The sequence below is a fragment of the Staurois parvus genome, unplaced genomic scaffold, assembly GCF_062004578.1.
Source record: "Staurois parvus isolate SC_StPar_1 unplaced genomic scaffold, SC_StPar_1.0 ptg001053l, whole genome shotgun sequence".
Lineage (NCBI taxonomy): Eukaryota > Metazoa > Chordata > Amphibia > Anura > Ranidae > Staurois > Staurois parvus.
This window is the reverse complement of record NW_028318849.1, coordinates 683,594-707,900: the sequence shown is the minus strand read 5'-3', so window position 1 is coordinate 707,900 and position 24,307 is coordinate 683,594. Positions and strand designations below refer to the sequence as shown.

At 46.9% G+C, this 24,307-nt stretch overlaps 1 protein-coding gene across 2 annotated transcripts in view; it reads right to left on the bottom strand.

The window, feature by feature from the left end:
* Positions 1-9,708: 9,708 nt before the first annotated feature.
* Positions 9,709-24,307, bottom strand: part of LOC149440781 (uncharacterized) — a 30,170-nt gene continuing 15,571 nt past the window's right edge. Inside the window, exon 3 of one of the 2 annotated variants that reach the window (XM_089658153.1) lies at positions 9,709-10,325. In XM_089658153.1, the coding sequence (XP_089514279.1) occupies positions 9,799-10,323 (525 nt within the window). In that variant the 5' untranslated portion in view covers positions 10,324-10,325 and the 3' untranslated portion in view covers positions 9,709-9,798. Of the gene's footprint in view, positions 10,329-24,307 lie in introns of both variants that reach the window. The other variant, XM_089658154.1, reaches the window with a different exon arrangement.

Sequence of the window (24,307 nt, the reverse complement as noted above, 5' to 3'; positions counted from 1 at the left end):
AAAGAACGTCTGGGTAGCAGTGACCATAACACGATTTCATTTATTGTTAGCTGTAAACAGCGAGCACATACGGGAAAAATAAAAATGCTCAATTTCAAGAGAGCTAATTTTCCAAGGCTGAGAGCTGCTCTCCAAGATTTAGACTGGGAGGGAATATTGGCATTGATGAACACAACACTGAAATGGGAGTTCTTCAAAAAGACCGTGAACACACTGCAAAATATATTCCCATGGGCAACAAGTTTAAAAGGCTAAAAATCAAACCTGTGTCTTACAGCCAAAGTTAAAAATGCTATAGATAATGAGAAAAGAGCTTTTATTCAATATAAAAATGAAGGAACACTATCATCACTTAAACATTACAAAGAATATGCAAAAAGGAAATAAAGACCGCCAAAATTGAAAAGGAACGACAGATTGCAAAAGATAGCAGGACCAAACAGAAAAAAATTCTTCAAATATATTAATAGTAAAAAGGTCCGGTCTGAGCACGTAGGCCCTTTACAAAATAATCTAGAGTTGGTGACTGGGGACAAAGAGAAGGCAAATTTATTTAATACCTTCTTCAGCTCTGTGTATACAAAGGAGCATGGGGGAGCTCTTGTTCATAATGGGCATGGTATTGACACAGCTCCAGATGATCCACATTGGCTCACAATTGATATGATCCAAAAATATTTAGACGGTATAAAGGTGAATAAAGCACCTGGACTGGATGGCATACACCCACGGGTCCTTAAAGAATTGAGCTCTGTCATTTCAAAGCCATTGTTTCTAATTTTTAGGGACTCTTTAATGGCTGGCATAGTACCACTGGATTGACGTAAGGCCAATGTGGTGCCAATATTTAAAAAGTGGTCAAAATCTTTACCAAGTAATTATAGACCTGTTAGTTTAACTTCTATAGTTGGGAAGATACTGGAGAGTTTAATAAAAGACCACATAGATGAGTTCTTGCTGGAAAAAAATATTTTAAGCAACAGACAGCATGGATTCATGAAAGACAGAAGCTGTCAAACAAATCTGATTTCTTTTTATGAGGGGGTGAGCAAAACCTTGGACAGAGGGGTGGTGGTGGACGTGGTACACTTGGACAGAGGGGTGGCGGTGGACGTGGTATACTTGGACAGAGGGGTGGCGGTGGACGTGGTATACTTGGACAGAGGGGTGGCGGTGGACGTGGTATACTTGGACGTGGTATACTTGGACAGAGGGGTGGCGGTGGACGTGGTATACTTGGGTTTTGCAAAAGTGTTTGACACAGTTCCCCACACACGGCTAATGTGTAAGGTAAAGTCTACAGGCTTGGAAAAATCTGTATGTAAATGGAGAGAAAACTGGCCAAAAGATCATATTCAAAGAGTAGTGGTTAATGATTCATACTCTGAATGGTCTGGGGTTGTCAGTGGTGTACCCCAAGGTTCAGTGTTGAGACCCTTACTTTTTAATATAGTTATAAACGATATAGGGCCTGAGATTAACAATCCCATTTCAGTCTTTGCAGATGACACCAAACTGTGCCGTGGAATAACGTCCTTACAGGATGTCTCCAACTTACAAGCCAACCTCAATGCTCTGTGTAATTGGGCAACTATGTGGCAAATGAGGTTTAATGTTGATAAATGTAAGGTTCTGCACTTGGGGGCTAAGAATATGCATGCATCATACATACTAGGGGGGTACAGCTGGGCGAATCAATGGTGGAGAAGGATCTGGGGGTTCTGGTAGATCACAAGCTTAATAATAGCATGCAATCCCAAGCTGCAGTTTCTAAAGCAAGCAAAATCCTCTCTTGTATTAAAAGATGTATAAACTCCAGAGATAAGAGATATCATATTACCCCGGTACAAATCATTATTAAGACCTCATCTGAAATATGCAGTTCAGTTTTGGGCACCAATTCACAAAAAAAGAACATTGGGGAACTGGAGAAAGTACAGAGAAGGGAAACCAAACTGATAAGAGGCATGGAGGAGCTCAGTTATGAGGAAAGATTAGAGGAACTGAAATTATTCTTTCTTGAGAAGAGGAGATTAAGGGGGGATATGATCTCCATGTATAATACATAAGGGGGGATATGATCTCCATGTATAATACATAAGGGGGGATATGATCTCCATGTATAATACATAAGGGGGGATATGATCTCCATGTATAATACATAAGGGGGGATATGATCAACATGTATAATACATAAGGGGGGGATATGATCTCCATGTATAATACATAAGGGGGGATATGATCAACATGTATAACACATAAGGGGGATATGATCTCCATGTATAATACATAAGGGGGGGATATGATCTCCATGTATAATACATAAGGGGGATATGATCACCATGTATAATATATAAGGGGGGATATGATCTCCATGTATAATACATAAGGGGGGATATGATCAACATGTATAAATACATCAGTGGTTCATATAGAGAACTCAGTGTAGAGCTATTCACCTTGAGGTCATCACAGAGGACAAGGGGGCACTCTTTAAGTCTGGAGGAAAAGAAATGTAATCTCCAAATACGGCAAGGTTTCTTCACAGTAAGAGCTGTGAAAATGTGGAAAAGACTCCCTCAAGAGTTGGTTCTGGCCAGCTGCGTGGATTGCTTTAAAAAAGTCCTGGATTCTTTCCTAGATACACAGAATATAACTGGATACTAACATTTATAGGTAAAGTTGATCCAGGGAATATCCTATTGCCTCTCGGGGAACCAGGAAGGAATTTTTTTCCCCTGCAGGAGCAAATTGGATCATGCTTTGCTGGAGTTTTTTGCCTTCCTCTGGATCAACTATGGGTGTAGGATTATAACATTTTTGTTATTTATTTATTTTTTTGGTTGAACTGGATGGACGTTTGTCTTTTTTCAGCCAGACTAACTATGTAACTCTGTAACTTCCACCAGGATAATGCACCATGTCACAAAGCTCAAATCGTCTCAAACTGGTTTCTTGAACATGACAATGAGTTCACTGTACTTCAATGGCCTCCACAGTCACCAGATATCAATCCAGTAGAACACCTTCGTGATGTGGCGGAAAAGGAGATTCGCATCATGGATGTGCAGCCGACAAATCTGCAGCAACTGCGTGATGATATTATGTCAATATGGACCAAAATCTCTGAGGAATGTTTCCAACACCTTGTTGAAGCTATGCAATGAAGAATTAAGGCAGTTCTGAAGGCAAAAGGGGGTCCAACCCGGTACTAGCAAGGAGTACCTAATAAAGTTGCCGGTGATCCTGATTAGAGATGAGCGAATCGAACCAGGCGAACCGGAATTCGATACGAATTTCAGGAAAAATTCAATTCGCGTCGAATCCGAAATTTTGCCTACTTCGGGTGCGCGAATCGAAATTTTCCCGATCAGCCGGCAAAAGTGTCCCTGCAGAGAGCTGCGCTATTTCTGACATTTCTCTGACAGTTCCTTCACATGTACAGCGGTTGAAACATTGTATCTATTAGTTTCCATTTAGGATACAGATGTTTCAACCGCTGTACATGTGAAGGAGCTGTCAGAGAACTGTCAGAAATAGAGGAACTCTGCACATACACTTTTTGCCGGCTTGGAATTATTCTTATTTTCATCCTACTTCTTCTTCTTCATCCTCATCCTCATCCTCTTCTTCTTCTGAGGATGAGGATGAGGATGAAGAAGAAGAAGAAGAAGAAGTAGGATGAAAATAAGAATAATTCCAAGCCGGCAAAAAGTGTATCTGCAGAGCTCCTCTAAGTGTATCTGCAGAATGTCATTTATGGAAAAAAATAGATACAATGTTTCAACCGCTGTATGGAGTGAATGTCCCAGAACTGTCAGAAATAGTCTATTTCTGACAGTTCTATGACATTCCCTCCATACAGCGGTTGAAACATTGTATCTATTTGTTTCCATAAATGGATCCGTTGAAACCGCTGTATGGAGTGAATGTCCCAGAACTGTCAGAAATAGACAGAAACTGTCACAGAACTGTCCTTCTTCTCATCCTTCTCCTTCTTCTCATCCTTCTTCTCATCCTTCTCCTTCTTCTCATCCTTCTCCTTCTTCTCATCCTTCTCCTTCTCCTTCTTCTCATCCTTCTCCTTCTTCTCATCCTTCTTCTCATCCTTCTTCTCATCCTTCTCCTTCTTCTCATCCTTCTCCTTCTTCTCATCCTTCTCCTTCTCCTTCTTCTCATCCTTCTCCTTCTTCTCATCCTTCTCCTTCTTCTCATCCTTCTCCTTCTCCTTCTTCTCATCCTTCTCCTTCTCCTTCTTCTCATCCTTCTCATTCTCCATCTTCTCATCCTTCTCCTTCTCCTTCTTCTCATCCTTCTCCTTCTGCTTCTCCTTCTCCTTCTTCTCATCCTTCTCCTTCTTCTCATCCCTCTCCTTCTTCTCATCCTTCTCCTTCTTCTCATCCTTCTCCTTCTCCTTCTTCTCATCCTTCTCCTTCTTCTCATCCTTCTTCTCATCCTTCTCCTTCTTCTCATCCTTCTTCTCATCCTTCTCCTTCTTCTCATCCTTCTCCTTCTTCTCATCCTTCTCCTTCTCCTTCTTCTCATCCTTCTCCTTCTTCTCATCCTTCTCCTTCTTCTCATCCTTCTCCTTCTCCTTCTTCTCATCCTTCTCCTTCTCCATCTTCTCATCGTTCTCCTTCTCCTTCTTCTCATCCTTCTCCTTCTCCTTCTTCTCATCCTTCTCCTTCTTCTCATCCTTCTCCTTCTCCTTCTTCTCATCCTTCTCCTTCTCCTTCTTCTCATCCTTCTCCTTCTCCTTCCTCATCTCCAAGGGCATTTAAATTAAAGGTACAGTGTTCTGCACTAATTTAAAGGCTCTCTGAAGCCTAGAAACCCTTTTTATAAGTCATCTTCGTAGCGAATAAATTCACATCGAATCAAATTTCTTCCTGAAATTCGCCGAATCAGCCGAATCGAATTTTTGAATACTTCGCTCATCTCTAATCCTGATCTTGGCAGTGTAATAATAAGACATGCCAAGACATGGGATGGCATTAGAACATCCATCCATACTAAACGATTGAATGATAGTCTGTGACTGATGTATAAACATATAACAAACTTTCACAAGTCTCCATGTTCAAGCAGTGATCAGATATACATCAAATTAAATTTAAAAAAAAGGTGAGGTGCAAACAGATATCTATGGAGATGTGAGGTTGATAGATTTAGCACAACAATAATTAAATAAATCGGGTCCTGGCAATTTGATTTTAAAACTTGTGTTGAGCCGTACTTGCAGGGTCATGCACAACTCAAATTTTGGCCGATTCAGCATTGGTCAAAAATTCAAGTTGTCTACAAGGACCTTTAGACCAGAGGCATGTAAAAAACATTTTTTTATTGAATACCTAATTGCATTTAGTTGTCTTTTATATCTGCCGGGGAATACAGGCTCATTTCCCATGTCCCTTTTCAAGTACCCCTTAAGCACCACACCTAAAACACACAAAGGAGATTACACTGCAGCACATCAAAATAGCCTTGGCAAGCTGTGCCTGATACTGCACACCCACTTGAGCCCCAGGGTCTTCTGCCTTTACCCCTTTTTATACTAGAGCACTATTTGGAGATGTCTTGTCTATGTATAATAATAATGTCTTGGTTTCACAATTATATCTTTTAGCATTTGTATTCTACCCTAAAGTTTTATATATTATTTTTTCAGGGTAGCTAGGGATTACATTTGGTAGCAGAATTGGATAAATTAGTTATTTTTCTATTTTTTTTTTTTTTTTTTTTTTTAAGAAAATTGGAAAATTAAAGGCAATACATGTCTTGTATTTTTCCCCAACACAACATTTTTGTAAATTATTATTAAACAAAAATTAAAATACTCCTGCGCAACCAAAACTGTGTCAGTGTATTCCAAACGTTCAGTGTTAAATGCACTGTTGCTGAAGTCTAACAAGTGTCCCACATGTAACACCGCAATGTAAATAAAAAGTGACTCAGCTAAAGGTCTGTTATTCAAAAAAAACTATAAATGCATATAATTACAAATCTAGGAAGTCCATAAAGCGAATGAATATCTTCTAGTACACAATCTAACCAGCAGTTCACCTGATAAAGTGCAAAGTTAGGGGTTAATTTACTAAAGTGACTGAGTGAAAAATTTGTTGCAGATCTGCATAGAATTCAATCAGCTTCCAGATTTTTGTTTTTTTTTGTCAACGCTTAATTGAACAAGCTGAATTTAGAAGCTGATTTGCTACCATGCACAGCTGCACCAGATTTTGCACTCTCCAGTTTTTTAGCAAATCAACCCTATAGTGTCCACTTATAAATTTCATATATCTTTACAATTTTCTATGATGCTACAAGCCACTATGTGATGTGCTTGATGAGCCACACTGAATGACGTAACGTGTAAGGGGTGGAGCCGGTGATGCAGAGAGTATACATGGAGATCTGGGCGGAAGATACATATACACAACGCTGTTTAAAGATTTAAGGGGACATTGGCAAGTGCATTATTGCATTACACACACCCACCAGCTGCAGCCTCTAATGACAGCACCACCTGTGGTGATCCTGACCTATATCCAAGCTCTTCACCTGCAATGCACCAGTTTTGTGCACTACAGGCATGAGCACTGCATTATGTGAGGAGGTCACATGCTCTCTCTCATTGCTGGAAGTATAGTATGGGGTATATACACAGAAGAAAAAGCAGCAAGGGGCACTGGAAGGGGTAACTAAAAAGTGCACAGGGTGGGCTTTAGCCACTAGCCTACTGGGCACTTATACCCCCTTCCTGCCCAGGCAAATTTTCAGCTTTCAGTGCTGTCGCACTTTGAATGACAATTGTTCGATCATGCATCACCCATATGAAATTTTTATCATTTTTTTGAGACAGATAGAGCTTTCTTGTGGTGGTATTTAATCACCTCTGGGGGTTTTTTATTTTTTGGTAAACAAACCAAAAACAACTGAAAATTTTGAAAAAAAAAAGTTTTTTCTTAGTTTTTGTTTTAAAATTTTGTAAATAAGTGATTTTTCTCCTTCACTGATATGCGCTAATGAGGCTTCAGTGATGGGCACTGATAGGTGGCACTGATGTGGAGGCACTGGTAGGTGGCACTGATGGGCAGTGACAGGCATCACTGATGGGCACTGAAAGGCAGTACTCATATATGGTACTGATAGGCGGCACTGACTGGCACTGTTAGGTGGCACTGACTGGCACTGATAGTCGGCACTGACTGGCACTGATAGGTGGCACTGACTGGCATTGATAGGTGGCACTGACTGGCGCTGATAGGTGACACTGAAAGGCAGCTCAGATGAGCACTGATATGTGGCATTGATGTGGCACTGATGGGCACTGGCACGTGGCACTGATGAGCACTGACAGCTGGCACTGATGGACACTGACAGCTGGCACTGCTGGGGCTACACTGATCATCAGGGCACACTGATCATCAGTGCCCTGATGATCAGTGTACATGGCTCCTCCGAGGAATGCTGATTACCGGCTCTCCTCTCGAGCTGTCAGCGTGACAGCTCGTGAGGAGAGAAATGCCAATAACCGGCATTTCCCTATTTACATGAGATCAGCTGTGATTGGACACAGCTGATCACATGACTGAGCTGAAATCTTCGTCTCTTTTCATTGATCGGTGATCCGCTGTGTCCGAGGGACACAGCGCACCTCCGATCGCCACCCTGCGCACTCCCGGAGCCGCGCATGTGCAGTTAGAATGGGAGGACGTCATATGACGTCTTTCCAGAACGAGAGAACCGCCTTGCGCCTGTCATTGCCTTATATGGTGGGCGGGAGGTGGATAACTGGGAAAGGTGACAGTATACTGTATCTATAAGGCTAAATATTATATTCTTACCTAAGTACAACCAATGAACATTATCAGTGTTATAATAAGACAAGTTGCAGTGTCTAAACTGCTTTGAGGCTTGGATAAATCTTGTAAGGTATAACAAAATTGACATTCTGTAACTACACTGCTCAATAAATTAAAGGAAGACATTTTAATCAGAGTATAGCATCAAGCCAATGAAACTCCTGGGATATTGATCTGGTCAGGTAAGTAGTAGAGGGAGTTGTTAATCAGTTTCAGCTGCTTTGGTGTTAATGAAATTAATAACAGGTGCACTAGATGGGCAACAATGCGATGATCCCCAAAACAGGAATGGTTTTACAAGTGGAGGCCACTGACATTTTTTTCCCTACTCATGTTCTCTGACTGTTTTTTTTACTAGTTTTGCATTTGGCTAGGGTCAGTGTCACCACTGGTAGCATGAGGCAATACCTGGACCCTACAGAGGTTGCACAGGCAGTCCGACTCCTCCAGGATGGAACATCAATTTGTGCCATTGCCAGAAGGTTTGCTGTGTCTCCCAGCACAGTCTCAAGAGCATGGAGGAGATTCCAGGAGACAGGCAATTACTCTAGGAGAGCTGGACAGGACTGTAGAAGGTCCTTAACCCATCAGCAGGGCCAATATCTGCTCCTTTGTGCAAGGAGGAACAGGATGAGCACTACCAGAGCCCTACAAAATGACCTCCAGCAGGCCACTGGTGTGAATGTCTCTGACCAAACAATCAGAAACAGACTTCATGAGGGTGGCCTGAGGGCCTGATGTCCTCTAGGGGGACCTGTGCTCACTGCCCGGCACCATAGAGCTCGATTGGCATTTGCCATTGAACACCAGAATTGGCAGGTCTGCCACTGGCTCCCTGTGCTTTTCACAGATGAGAGCAGGTTTACCCTGAAAACATGTGACAGACGTGAAAGGGTCTGGAGAAGACGTGGAGAACATTATGCTGCCTGTAACATCATTCTGCATGACCATTTTGGTGATGGGTCAGTGATGGTCTGGGGAGGCATATCCATGGAGGGATGCACAGACCTCTACAGGCTAGACAATAGCACCCTGACTACCATTAGGTATCGGGATAAAATCTTTGGATCCATTGTCAAAATTTAAATTTCTTTAAATTTTTTTCCATTGTCAGACCCTACACTGATGCAGTGGGTCCTGGGTTCCTCTTGGTGCATGACAATGCCCAGCCTCATGTGGCGAGAGTATGCAGGCAGTTCCTGGAGGATGAAGGAATTGATACCATTGAATGGCCCCCATGCTCGCCTGACCTAAATCCAATAGAACACCTTTGGGATATCATGTTTCAGTCCACCGAACAACACCAGGTTGCACCTCAGACTGAGCTCAGTGATGCCCTGCTCCAGGTCTGGGAGGAAATACCCCAGGACACCATCCATCATCTCATTAGGAGCATGGCCCGACATTGTCAGGCATGCATACAAGCACATGGGGGCCATACAAACTACTGAGGACCATTTTGAGTTGCTGCAATGAAATTTCAGCAAAGTGAACTAGCCTGTTGCATCATTTTTTCACTTTGATTTTCGGGGTGTCTTTGATTTCAGTCCTATGTAGGTTTAGAATTTTCATTTCCATCAAACAATGGGGCATCCTTATGTTTCTAACACATTACCCAGTCTATATCAGTATAGATATCCAGCATGAGATTTTTTCCCCATTGAGATCTGATGTGTTTTCAAAGTGTTCCTTTAATTTTTTGACCTGTGTATATTTGTAGTTCATTAGAGACATCTAAAAAAAAGTGATTTTCATGGAAGATCTGTAGTGCATATAGTTTATACAGTACATAGGAGAGAGATTTAAATGTTTTTGACAGTTTGAAGAAAACCACAAAGGATGCAGATTGAAACTGAAAAGTACATTTTAATGGCATACAATTACAAAAGAAAGCCATTACAATTGCATATCCTATATATTCTGGAAAATTAAATTTTTATTTTGCATTCTGTAGAACCAACAGCTCAAGATATGGCTTTACAGCTTTAGGGGCTTGGGCTATACCGACAACCTTGATCCTCTTGGGATCCCAAACACAATCTTCCTCCAAATCACTTTTAACCATCCCACAATATGGAGGTACCCATGCGGTATCATAGCCATAATCATGCCATGTCTTTTGCTTAGGGTGACCTTGTCTGTCAATTTTTATGACCTTCCCTACATTAACCCTCAGTTTCAAAACAACCTGATCACTTTTATCATCCAAGGGGTAACGTTGAGCTTTTTCTTTAGCTCTACTAACGTAGACACCTCTTCCAAGCATGCCATCTGCTGACTGAGAAAATCCTTTCTTGATGATGCTCTGAGCTGCAGACACTGTAGTGCCATGGTACATGACATAGATCTTTCCATCAGTTGGCTGTTGTGTGCCTTGGAGAATTATTTCTTCAAAGTAAGGCAATCTCTCCTCTTCCCATAAATCCCTAGTGTAATTTGTGGTAAATCCAAAGTAGGCCATTGCTGCTGGAAGAAAAGTAAATAAAAACATGTTTTTTAAAGCAATTACATTGTCATCAAGTGGAATGTTGCTACTCTTCATGACATTGGTTTCTCTAAAATACAATGCTGAATCTATTTATTTAGTATGTCTTGTAAAGATAATATATATAACTGAGAAGTCCAAATAGAATGTCAGGATCTATTACATATATTCCATACTTAAAGTTAAACTCAGTTTTGGATAAGGTATGAAGAGAGTAAAATTGTCTGTCAGAATTGTATTGCTTCTTGAGTTGGGTAGATTTCCTCTTAATTGCTGTCACGCTGTCATTGGGATAGTGAGTGTGGGGAAATCCCACTAAAAGGGTCACAAACACCAATAAAAACTGTTTCTTATTAGGCCAACAGTTACCAGATTTTAAAAATTAAATGCGTGGACATCTTATTGATCATGTCCACAAAACCATACCCTCATTTGTAGTCGCACCTACAAATTAACCCCCACCCATTTTTTGACACCCCATGAAACAATTGGTCACAGATTTTTGAAAAAATAGCAGGGTTTGTAGGTAAAAAAACTATTTACCTTGGGTGCCATGAGAAGATGAATAATGCAGTGGGTGCAAAGTGCCATGGGAAATTGTGAATGTGGCCACAATGTGTTGACAGCGAGCGGGGGCTTAAAAAAGTAGTCAAAAAACCCTGCAGGCTATGCTACTATGGATCAATAGAGTGTAAAGCATAGAGTTCAGGGGTCAGGATTAAGTAATACACAGAGTTCAGTTGTCAATAACAATGTACACAGTTTAGGGGTTAGGATTAAATAATGCATAGAGCAGAAATCAGGGATAAGTAAAATACAGAGTTCAGGGGTTATATTTAAGTAACTGACAGAGTCTAGGGGTCAAGAATAAGTCATTTACAGAGTCCAGGGGTCAATATTAGGTAACTGACAGTCTAGGGGTCAAGAATAAGTAACATACAGAGTTCAGGGGTCAGATTTAGGTAACTGACGGAGTCTAGGGGTTAAGAATAAGTCATTTACAGAGTTCAGGGGTCAATATTAGGTAACTGACAGTCTAGGGGTCAAGAATAAGTAACGTACAGAGTTCAGGGGTCAGATTTAAGTAACTGACAGAGTCTAGGGGTCAAGAATAAGTAACTTACAGAGTCCAGGGGTCAGGATTAAGTAACACACAGAGTGCAGGGGTCAGGAATATGTAATGCAGAGAGTTCAGGGTCAGTATTAAGTAACGAACAGAGTGCAGGGGTCAGGATTAAGTAATACATAGAGCTTGGGGTCAGTATTAAGTAACGAACAGAGTGCAGGGGTCAGGATTAAGTAATACATAGAGCTTGGGGTCAGTATTAAGTAACAATCAGAGTGCAGGGGTCAGGATTAAGTAATACATAGAGTAGGATCAAGTACCTTTGTGTGTTGCTTAATCTTGATCCCTGAACTCTGCATTGATTAATCCTGACCCCTCATGGGTCAGAATTAAATCATGCAGAAATTTCAGATGTCAGGTTTTAACAGTTCCGGGGCCATACACTTATTCACAGATTGCGGCTTGTGTCTGTCATCCCCAGGTTCCCAGCGCCTAGAATTGTTTCTGGGAGTGAGGTAGACTGTAATCCCCAGGAGATGACACTGTAACTTTTCAATGCATAGCTCAAATTCAGCAAACTGCACAAGCATCAGTTTATAAATTGCATTGGTAGATTAGAGTACCCTGTGCATGCATGGCCATTCATGCTGCCACGCATGCACAGACTACATCAGCTGAGGTGTGCAAAGCATCAGTCCAAAATGGCAAGGTTGGAGCATGAATGGCCATACACATGCAGAGTGCTCTACCGGGGCCATTTTTGATGTGATTTTTGTAAATTGTGATGATTTTGAGATAAGCACTGAGAATTTTACAACGGTAGCTCCCTGAGATAAAATCCAGGGACACCCATTTAATGGAGATAAGACCCACATAATAGGGACTATCCCTGGGAATGGCAATAATAATGTTTTCATTACATTTGCATTCCTTCAAGCCCTGATTAGAAATTAGCCTGCCTATGTAACACCCCTTGTTACCATAAAAATACAATAATATTAATGTGATACCTGCGTAATCATGTATATAAAAAACTTCAAACGCACTGATAAACAGAACAGTGATTTGGAAAGATGCTGATTGTATCTTTTTGTGTCTGTTCCCTACTGCAGTAGTTATTATAAATTTGGAACCACTAATCAATATGAGGATAGGAGTTGCCTATCTATAACATTTTCAGTATTAATGGTCAGAACTAGAGATGAGCGAAGAAATGAAAAATTCGATTCGACTGATTCGGCGAATTCGTGGACAATATTCGATTCGAGTCGAATAAATTCGCTGTGAATTTAACTTAAAAAAGGGTGTTTCTAGGCTTCAGAGAGACTTAATATTAGTGCAGAACACTGTACCTTTAATTTAAATGCCCTTGGAGTCTGCTGGGGAAGAGAAATAATACTGTCAGTCAGTATGACATGCAGATGAGTGCCGTCGATCTTAGAATCACCGCACACTTCACTCATTTGGGCAGTCACGGGGCCAAAACCAGAGTGTGGAGCCACAGTGTGGCGGTGGAGGCAGCAGCAATGGGAGGCCATACAGCACCCTATGACAAAAATGGAAACCACCAGCAGTGTGAGGAGACCTGAAAGTGGCACATGGCAGAGTGTGGCGATAGAGACAGCAGCAATGGGAGGCCGTACAGGGACCCATGACACACTCTGGACCTGGCAGCAGCATGAGGAGGCGGTACAGGGGCCCATGACAGATTACGGGCTTGGCAGCAGCATGAGGAGTCGGTACAGGGGCCCATGGCAGATTACGGGCCTGGCAGCAGCAATGGGAGGCCGTACAGGGACCCATGACACACTCTGGACCTGGCAGCAGCATGGGGAGGCGGTACAGGGGCCCATGACAGATTACGGGCCTGGCAGCAGCATGAGGAGTCGGTACGGGGGCCCATGACACACTCTGGACCTGGCAGCAGCATGAGGAGGCGGTACAGGGGCGCATGACAGATTACGAGCCTGGCAGCAGCAACTTGGACAGGAGGACGTTCAGCTTCTGCACCGTCGGGTGCGTGCTCGCAAACTGTTGTCTCTTGGAAACGGATTCCAAGAAAGACTGCTGACGGAATCCGTGAAGAGGAGTAGCAGGAGAAGGAGCATCTGAACGAGCGGAATATGCCAACAAGCGACAACAGTGGCCCATGACAGATTACGGGCCTGGCAGCAGCATGAGGAGTCGGTACGGGGGCCCATGGCAGATTACGGGCCTGGCAGCAGCTATGGGAGGCCCGTAATCTGCCAGCACCCTATGACAAAAAATGGAACCCACCAGCAGTGTGAGGAGACCTGAAAGTGGCACATGGCAGAGTGTGGCGATGGAGACAGCAGCAATGGGAGGCCGTACAGGGACCCATGAGAGACTCTGGACCTGGCAGCAGCATGAGGAGGCGGTATAGGGGCCCATGGCAGATTAGGGGCCTGGCAGCAGCTATGGGAGGCCCGTAATCTGCCAGCACCCTATGACAAAAAATGGAACACACCAGCAGTGTGAGGAGACCTGAAAGTGGCACATGGCAGAGTGTGGCGATGGAGGCAGCAGCAATGGGAGGCCGTACAGGGACCCATGAGAGACTCTGGACTTGGCAGCAGCATGAGGAGGCGGTATAGGGGCCCATGGCAGATTAGGGGCCTGGCAGCAGCTATGGGAGGCCCGTAATCTGCCAGCACCCTATGACAAAAAATGGAACACACCAGCAGTGTGAGGAGACCTGAAAGTGGCACATGTTTGGGGCATGATTCATGGCGGATTTAGTCAGTTGTGTCAGGAACTGGTGGTTTGAAATCCAGACTAATCCACGCCTGATTCATTTTCACAAACGTGAGTCTCTCCACACTTTGGGTGGACAGTCGTGTCCTCCGCGGAGTTGCAATACCTCCTGCCGCACTAAACACGCGCTCCGATGCCACGCTACTGGCCGGGCATGACAGCCTTTCAAGGGCAAATTCAGCTAGTTGGGGCCAAAGGTCAAGTTTCGTTGCCCAGTAGTCAAGGGGATTGTCTACCTCGGTTGGCAGGGTGCTGTCCAAGTAGGCCTAAGCCTGTTGTTTGAGCTCCTGCTCCAGGTCCACCTGATGCTGCTGCTGCTGCTGCGGCTGGTTAGTAGTTTCCTCACTGCGCTGGTGAAGAAAGCTACTCATCATCGACTGCAGACTGAGGCAGCCGCTGCTGGTGGAGCTGCCACTGCTCCTACCACCCCACCCCTCCCCTGCTGCCATGGCAGCGGAACACGAGCGCACAGGGCCCACAGTGTCTGAGGATGGACGTTGGCGCAGACAGGCAGAGACCAGCTGACTACATAGGTGTTTTTTATAGTACGTTATTTTGGCCTCCCTCTCAGCAGGTGTGAAAAAGGCCACCATTTTTGAACGGTAGCGAGGGTCCAACAAGGTGGACAGCCAAAAGTCATCCCTCTGTCTGATGGTTATTATTCGGCTGTCGCTACGCAAGCAACCGAGCATGCTATGGGCCATTTGTGCCAAGGAATGCGAGGGACTCCCTGCCTCCATCTCCACAGCATACTGCCACGGTGCGTCTAGGTCCTCTGTCTCCTCTTCCTCCTCCTCTACCAGATGCTCCTGCTCCTCCACTCCTGTCCGCTGAGTGGAAAAACCACCCATTTCACTCAATAATTCCTGAGCACCAATGTCCTCCTCTACCTCCTCCTCTTCTTCCAGTCCTGCCCCCACAGGGGCCATGTGGCGTTGAGATCTGTGCGCCACGTCTACCGCACCCTGACCAGCCATTGTTAACAGCATTTGTTCCAGGACGTGCAACAGAGGAATGACGTCGTTCATCCCATAGTCCTGCCGACTCACGAATAGCGTGGCCTCCTCAAAGGGCCTGAGCAAGCGCAGGTGTCACGCATGAGCTGCCAATGGCTGACATCTAAGTTACACAGGGAGTACCTTTATCTGCTTTTAACATCAGGAAATCTGTGATGGCCTTTTGCTGTTCGTAAAGGCGGTCTAACATATGTAGGGTTGAATTCCACCTTGTTGCAACGTCACAGCATGAGGAGTCGGTATAGGGGCCCATGGCAGATTAGGGGCCTGGCAGCAGTTATGGGAGGCCCATAATCTGCCAGCACCCTATGACAAAAAATGGAACACACCAGCAGTGTGAGGAGACCTGAAAGTGGCACATGGCAGAGTGTGGCGATGGAGACAGCAGCAATGGGAGGCCGTACAGGGACCCATGAGAGACTCTGGACCTGGCAGCAGCATGAGGAGGCGGTATATAGGGGCCTACGGCAGATTAGGGGCCTGGCAGCAGCTATAGGAGGCCCGTAATCTGCCAGCACCCTATGTCAAAAAATTCAACACACCAGCAGTGTGTGAGGAGACCTGAAAGTGGCACATGGCAGAGTGTGGCGATGGAGACAGCAGCAATGGGAGGCCGTACAGGGACCCATGACAGACTCTGGACTTGGCAGCAGCATGAGGAGGCGGTATATAGGGGCTTATGGCAGATTAGGGGCCTGGCAGCAGCTATAGGAGGCCCGTAATCTGCCAGCACCCTATGTCAAAAAATTCAACACACCAGCAGTGTGAGGAGACCTGAAAGTGGCACATGGCAGAGTGTGGCGATGGAGACAGCAGCAATGGGAGGCCGTACAGGGACCCATGACAGACTCTGAACTTGGCAGCAGCATGAGGAGGCGGTATATAGGGGCCCATGGCAGATTAGGGGCCTGGCAGCAGCTATAGGAGGCCCGTAATCTGCCAGCACCCTATGTCAAAAAATTCAACACACCAGCAGTGTGAGGAGACCTGAAAGTGGCACATGGCAGAGTGTGGCGATGGAGACAGCAGCAATGGGAGGCCGTACAGGGACCCATGACAGACTCTGGACTTGGCAGCAGCATGAGGAGGCGGTATATAGGGGCCCATGGCAGATTAGGGGCCTGGCAGCAGCTATGGGAGGCCCGTAATCTGCCAGCACCCTATGTCAAAAAATTCTACACACCAGCAGTGTGTGAGGAGACCTGAAAGTGGCACATGGCAGAGTGTGGCGATGGAGACAGCAGCAATGGGAGGCCGTACAGGGACCCATGACAGACTCTGGACTTGGCAGCAGCATGAGGAGGCGGTATATAGGGGCCCATGGCAGATTAGGGGCCTGGCAGCAGCTATGGGAGGCCCGTAATCTGCCAGCACCCTATGTCAAAAAATTCAACACACCAGCAGTGTGTGAGGAGACCTGAAAGTGGCACATGGCAGAGTGTGGCGATGGAGAAAGCAGCAATGGGAGGCCGTACAGGGACCCATGAGAGACTCTGGACCTGGCAGCAGCATGAGGAGGCGGTATATAGGGGCCTATGGCAGATTAGGGGCCTGGCAGCAGCTATGTGAGGCCCGTAATCTGCCTGCACCCTATGTCAAAAAATTAAACACACCAGCAGTGTGAAGAGACCTGAAAGTGGCACATGGCAGAGTGTGGCGATGGAGACAGCAGCAATGGGAGGCCGTACAGGGACCATGACAGACTCTGGACTTGGCAGCAGCATGAGGAGGCGGTATATAGGGGCCCATGGCAGATTAGGGGCCTGGCAGCAGCTATGTGAGGCCCGTAATCTGCCTGCACCCTATGTCAAAAAATTAAACACACCAGCAGTGTGAAGAGACCTGAAAGTGGCACATGGCAGAGTGTGGCGATGGAGACAGCAGCAATGGGAGGCCGTACAGGGACCATGACAGACTCTGGACTTGGCAGCAGCATGAGGAGGCGGTATATAGGGGCCCATGGCAGATTAGGGGCCTGGCAGCAGCTATGTGAGGCCCGTAATCTGCCTGCACCCTATGTCCAAAAATTTAACACACCAGCAGTGTGAAGAGACCTGAAAGTGGCACATGGCAGCAGAGTGTGGCGATGGAGACAGCAGCAATGGGAGGCCGTACAGGGACCATGACAGACTCTGGACTTGGCAGCAGCATGAGGAGGCGGTATATAGGGGCCCATGGCAGATTAGGGGCCTGGCAGCAGCTATGTGAGGCCCGTAATCTGCCTGCACCCTATGTCAAAAAATTAAACACACCAGCAGTGTGAAGAGACCTGAAAGTGGCACATGGCAGCAGAGTGTGGCGATGGAGACAGCAGCAATGGGAGGCCGTACAGGGACCCATGAGAGACTCTAGACTTGGCAGCAGCATGAGGAGGCGGTATATAGGGGCCCATGGCAGATTAGGGGCCTGGCAGCAGCTATGTGAGGCCCGTAATCTGCCTGCACCCTATGTCAAAAAATTAAACACACCAGCAGTGTGAAGAGACCTGAAAGTGGCACATGGCAGAGTGTGGCGATGGAGACAGCAGCAATGGGAGGCCGTACAGGGACCATGACAGACTCTGGACTTGGCAGCAGCATGAGGAGGCGGTATATAGGGGCCCATGGCAGATTAGGGGCCTGGCAGCAGCTATGTGAGGCCCGTAATCTGCCTGCACCCTATGTCAAAAAATTTAACACACCAGCAGTGTGAAGAGACCTGAAAGTGGCACATGGCAGCAGAGTGTGGCGATGGAGACAGCAGCAATGGGAGGCCGTACAGGGACCATGACAGACTCTGGACTTGGCAGCAGCATGAGGAGGCGGTATATAGGGGCCCATGGCAGATTAGGGGCCTGGCAGCAGCTATGGGAGGCCCGTAATCTGCCAGCACCCTATGTCAAAAAATTTAACACACCAGCAGTGTGAAGAGACCTGAAAGTGGCACATGGCATGAGAGACTCTGGACCTGGCAGCAGCAGGAGGAGGCGGTATAGGGGCCCATGGCTGATTAGGGGCCTGGCAGCAGCTATGTGAGGCCCGTTATCTTGCAGCACCCTATGTCAAAAAATTTAACACACCAGCAGTGTGAAGAGACCTGAAAGTGGCACATGGCAGCAGAGTGTGGCGATGGAGACAGCAGCAATGGGAGGCCGTACAGGGACCCATGACAGACTCTGGACCTGGCAGCAGCAGGAGGAGGTGGTATATAGGGGCCCATGGCAGATTAGGGGCCTGGCAGCAGCTATGTGAGGCCCGTAATCTGCCTGCACCCTATGTCAAAAAATTTAACACACCAGCAGTGTGAAGAGACCTGAAAGTGGCACATGGCAGCAGAGTGTGGCGATGGAGACAGCAGCAATGGGAGGCCGTACAGGGACCCATGAGAGACTCTGGACCTGGCAGCAGCAGGAGGAGGTGGTATATAGGGGCCTATGGCAGATTAGGGGCCTGGCAGCAGCTATAGGAGGCCCGTAATCTGCCAGCACCCTATGTCAAAAAATTCAACACACCAGCAGTGTGAGGAGACCTGAAAGTGGCACATGTTTGAGGCATGATTCATGGCGGATTTAGTCAGTTGTGTCAGGAACTGGTGGTTTGAAATCCAGACTAATCCACGCCTGATTCATTTTCACAAACGTGAGTCTCTCCACACTTTGGGTGGACAGTCGTGTCCTCCGCGGAGTTACAATACCTCCTGCCGCACTAAACACGCGCTCCGATGCCACGCTACTGGCCGGGCATGACAGCCTTTCAAGGGCAAATTCAGCTAGTTGGGGCCAAAGGTCAAGTTTCGTTGCCCAGTAGTCAAGGGGATTGTCTACCTCGGTTGGCAGGGTGCTGTCCAAGTAGGCCCAAGCCTGTTGTTTGAGCTCCTGCTCCAGGTCCACCTGATGCTGCTGCTGCTGCTGCGGCTGGTTAGTAGTTTCCTCACTGCGCTGGTGAAGAAAGCTACTCATCATCGACTGCAGACTGAGGCAGCCGCTGCTGGTGGAGCTGCCACTGCTCCTACCACCCCACCCCTCCCCTGCTGCCATGCCAGCGGAACGCGAGCGCACAGGGCCCACAGTGTCTGAGGATGGACGATGGCGCACAAAGGCAGAGACCAACTGACTACATAGGTGGTTTTTATAGTACGTAATTTTGGCCTCCCTCTCAGCAGGTGTGAAAAAGGCCACCATTTTGGACCGGTAGCGAGGGTCCAACAAGGTGGACAGCCAAAAGTCATCCCTCTGTCTGATGGTTATTATTCGGCTGTCGCTACGCAAGCAACCGAGCATGCTATGGGCCATTTGTGCCAAGGAATGCGAGGGACTCCCTGCCTCCATCTCCACAGCATACTGCCACGGTGCGTCTGGGTCCTCTGTCTCCTCCTCCTCCTCCTCTACCAGATGCTCCTGCTCCTCCACTCCTGTCCGCTGAGTGGAAAAACCACCCATTTCACTCAATAATTCCTGAGCACAAATGTCCTCCTCTACCTCCTCCTCTTCTTCCTGTCCTGCCCCCACAGGGGTCATGTGGCGTTGAGATCTGTGCGCCACGTCTACCGCACCCTGACCAGCCATTGTTAACAGCATTTGTTCCAGGACGTGCAACAGAGGAATGACGTCGTTCATCCCATAGTCCTGCCGACTCACGAATAGCGTGGCCTCCTCAAAGGGCCTGAGCAAGCGGCAGGTGTCACGCATGAGCTGCCAATGGCTGACATCTAAGTTACACAGGGGAGTACCTTTATCCGCTTGTAACATCAGGAAATCGGTGATGGCCTTTCGCTGCTCGTAAAGGCGGTCTAACATGTGTAGGGTTGAATTCCACCTTGTTGCAACGTCGCAGATCAGGCGATGCTGTGGAATTCCGTTCTGCCGCTGCAGCTCAATGAGGGTGTTCTTTGCGGTGTAGGAATGGCTGAAATGCATGCACAGTTTACGTGACATTTTAAGGATGTCTTGCAGTGGGATGGTGGATTTTAGGAACCGCTTGACAACCAGATTGAACACGTGAGCCATGCATGGCGCATGGCACAACCTTCCTTGACGCAGAGCAGACACCATGTTCTTTCCGTTGTCAGTCAACATGGTTCCGATTTTTAGTTTGCGCGGAGACAGCCATCTGTCGATTTCTCTGTTCATTACACTCAGCAGTTCCTCCCCTGTGTGACTACGTTCGCCAAGGCATACCAGGTGCAGCACAGCGTGACACCGTTGCGCCCTGCACATGTGATATGCCGGTCGGGTAATGGGACTTGGCACGGGGGTGGCGGCTGAGGACACGGCGGAAAAAGAGGTGGTAGAGGCGGACATGCTTGCTGGACCAAGGACGTGCAAACGTGGAGGCAAAAGCGTCGTGACCTGTCCAAGTTGCTGGTGCGGCTGTGCCGGCACCACGTTCACCCAGTGGGCCGTAAATGACATGTACTGTCCCTGACCGTAGTTACAGCTCCACACGTCGGCGCTGCCGTGCACTTTGGCAGAGACCGACATGCTCAAAGACTGGCCCACCATCTCTTCTACATGTGAATGCAGGGCTGGCACTGCCTTTTGGGCAAAGAAATGACGGCTTGGCACTCTCCACCGCGGCGCGGCACAAGCCATCATTTCTCGGAAAGGTGCTGAGTCCACCAGTTGGAAAGGGAGGGACTGCAGCACCAGCAACTTGGACAGGAGGACGTTCAGCTTTTGCACCGTCGGGTGCGTGCTCGCAAACTGTTGTCTCTTGGATACGGATTCCAAGAAAGACTGTTGACGGAATCCGAGAAGAGGAGTAGCAGGAGAAGGAGCATCTGAACGAGCGGAAGATGCCAATGAGCGACAACTCCCCTCAGCAGAGGTGTTGGAGCCTTGACTGGCTGATAGAGGGCGATTGACGACGTCGGGTGACGGAGCAAGTAACGGAGCGGGTGATGGAGCGGGGGCTGGGGCAGGCAGAACCGCCGTATGTTTATCACGGTTTTCCCAGGCCACCGAATGGTGACGCTGCATATGCTGACGCAACGCTGTAGTCCCAACATGGGCCCCCTGGCCACGCTTGCATTTCTGGCCACATAGTCGACATACGGCTACGTTTACTTCCTCGGGCGGCTTGAGGAAAAATTGCCACACCACCGAGTAGGAAACTTTGCCCCCGCTACTCTTCACTGGCTGACTGCTACTTCCTCCGTGCGCACCGGCACCACTACTGGCCGTGGTGGTAGGCTGCAGTGGAGCTGGTGCTCTACTCCGTGGACGTTTGGCTCCACTGACACTGATGCGACCCTGCTGCTGTCTCCTGGGCAACCCACCGACTGTTTTGCTCGCTGCCAAGCTGCCACCCTCTTCTCCTGATGATGCGGAAGAAATTGCCTGATGACGACGAGGCTGCCAAGTGCGATCAACCTCCTCATCATCAAGTAGGGTCTCCGCCTCACTACTAGCCCCCTCGGCTGCGTCTGGGTCAGGAGACAGACCTGTCTCTAGACCGGCTACCGAGCCACTCTCCTCGCCAGTACTTGTTCGCTTGGCTGCTGAAAAGGCCGATGTCTCCCCCCGTTCCTGACCGCCCTCTGTTAGCTCTTCCTCACTGTACAGTGGGGCTGAGCCCACAGCATGCGATACTTCGCTTGGTGAGGGAACAGCAAAGGACAGGGGCAGGTAGAGGACACGTGATTTCAGTGGGCTTGGTCCCGGGCCATGCCAACTAACGGTTGTGTCTGACGTACCCACCGACCGTTGGCTGTAGGTGTCAGAGGTGACCTGGGAAGAGGAAGACGACCGAGCCAACCAATCAATGACGGCAGGGTTGTCGGTGGAGACACGACCGCTGGATGACACCGGGAGCACTGGCCTCTGGCTGCGAATACTGCTGCCTCGACCCCTTCCTCTGCTGCCACGTCTGCTCGCTCCTAAAACATTGCCTCCTCTGCCACTCCTCTGCATGTTGTCTGACATACTATTTAATTCAACGATTAGGTGTCCCTGAGTAACAATTCTCTGGCACTCAGTAACAATTCTGTCTGTCCCTGAGTAACAATTCTCTGGCACTCAGTAACAATTCTGTCTGTCCCTGAGTAACAATTCTCTGGCACTCAGTAACAATTCTGTCTGTCCCTGAGTATGAATTCTGTGGCCCTGAGTAACAATTCTGTGTCTGCGCGAGTAACAATTCTGTGTCTGTGCAAGTAACAATTTTGTGTCTGTGCGAGTAACAATTCTCTGGCACTCAGTAACAATTCTGTCTGTCCCTGAGTATGAATTCTGTGGCCCTGAGTAACAATTCTGTGTCTGTGCGAGTAACAATTCTGTGTCTGTGCGAGTAACAATTCTGTGTCTGTGCAAGTAACAATTTTGTGTCTGTGCGAGTAACAATTCTCTGGCACTCAGTAACAATTCTGTCTGTCCCTGAGTAACAATTCTCTGGCACTCAGTAACAATTCTGTCTGTCCCTGAGTAACAATTCTCTGGCACTCAGTAACAATTCTGTCTGTCCCTGAGTAACAATTCTCTGGCACTCAGTAACAATTCTGTCTGTCCCTGAGTAACAATTCTCTGGCACTCAGTAACAATTCTGTCTGTCCCTGAGTATGAATTCTGTGGCCCTGAGTAACAATTCTGTGTCTGTGCGAGTAACAATTCTGTGTCTGTGCAAGTAACAATTTTGTGTCTGTGCGAGTAACAATTCTCTGGCACTCAGTAACAATTCTGTCTGTCCCTGAGTAACAATTCTCTGGCACTCAGTAACAATTCTGTCTGTCCCTGAGTAACAATTCTCTGGCACTCAGTAACAATTCTGTCTGTCCCTGAGTATGAATTCTGTGGCCCTGAGTAACAATTCTGTCTCTGTGCGAGTAACAATTCTGTGTCTGTGCAAGTAACAATTTTGTGTCTGTGAGAGTAACAATTCTCTGGCACTCAGTAACAATTCTGTCTGTCCCTGAGTAAGAATTCTCTGGCACTCAGTAACAATTCTGTCTGTCCCTGAGTAACAATTCTCTGGCACTCAGTAACAATTCTGTCTGTCCCTGAGTAACAATTCTGTCTGTCCCTGAGTATGAATTCTGTGGCCCTGAGTAAGAATTCTCTGGCACTCAGTAACAATTCTGTCTGTCCCTGAGTATGAATTCTGTGGCCCTGAGTAACAATTGTGTGTCTGTGCAAGTAACAATTCTGTGTCTGTGCAAGTAACAATTTTGTGTCTGTGAGAGTAACAATTCTCTGGCACTCAGTAACAATTCTGTCTGTCCCTGAGTAACAATTCTCTGGCACTCAGTAACAATTCTGTCTGTCCCTGAGTATGAATTCTGTGGCCCTGAGTAACAATTCTGTCTCTGTGCGAGTAACAATTCTGTGTCTGTGCAAGTAACAATTTTGTGTCTGTGAGAGTAACAATTCTCTGGCACTCAGTAACAATTCTGTCTGTCCCTGAGTAAGAATTCTCTGGCACTCAGTAACAATTCTGTCTGTCCCTGAGTAACAATTCTCTGGCACTCAGTAACAATTCTGTCTGTCCCTGAGTATGAATTCTGTGGCCCTGAGTAACAATTCTGTGTCTGTGCGAGTAACAATTCTGTGTCTGTGCAAGTAACAATTTTGTGTCTGTGAGAGTAACAATTCTCTGGCACTCAGTAACAATTCTGTCTGTCCCTGAGTAAGAATTCTCTGGCACTCAGTAACAATTCTGTCTGTCCCTGAGTAACAATTCTCTGGCACTCAGTAACAATTCTGTCTGTCCCTGAGTAACAATTCTGTCTGTCCCTGAGTATGAATTCTGTGGCCCTGAGTAAGAATTCTCTGGCACTCAGTAACAATTCTGTCTGTCCCTGAGTATGAATTCTGTGGCCCTGAGTAACAATTGTGTGTCTGTGCAAGTAACAATTCTGTGTCTGTGCAAGTAACAATTTTGTGTCTGTGAGAGTAACAATTCTCTGGCACTCAGTAACAATTCTGTCTGTCCCTGAGTAACAATTCTCTGGCACTCAGTAACAATTCTGTCTGTCCCTGAGTATGAATTCTGTGGCCCTGAGTAACAATTCTGTCTCTGTGCGAGTAACAATTCTGTGTCTGTGCAAGTAACAATTTTGTGTCTGTGAGAGTAACAATTCTCTGGCACTCAGTAACAATTCTGTCTGTCCCTGAGTAAGAATTCTCTGGCAC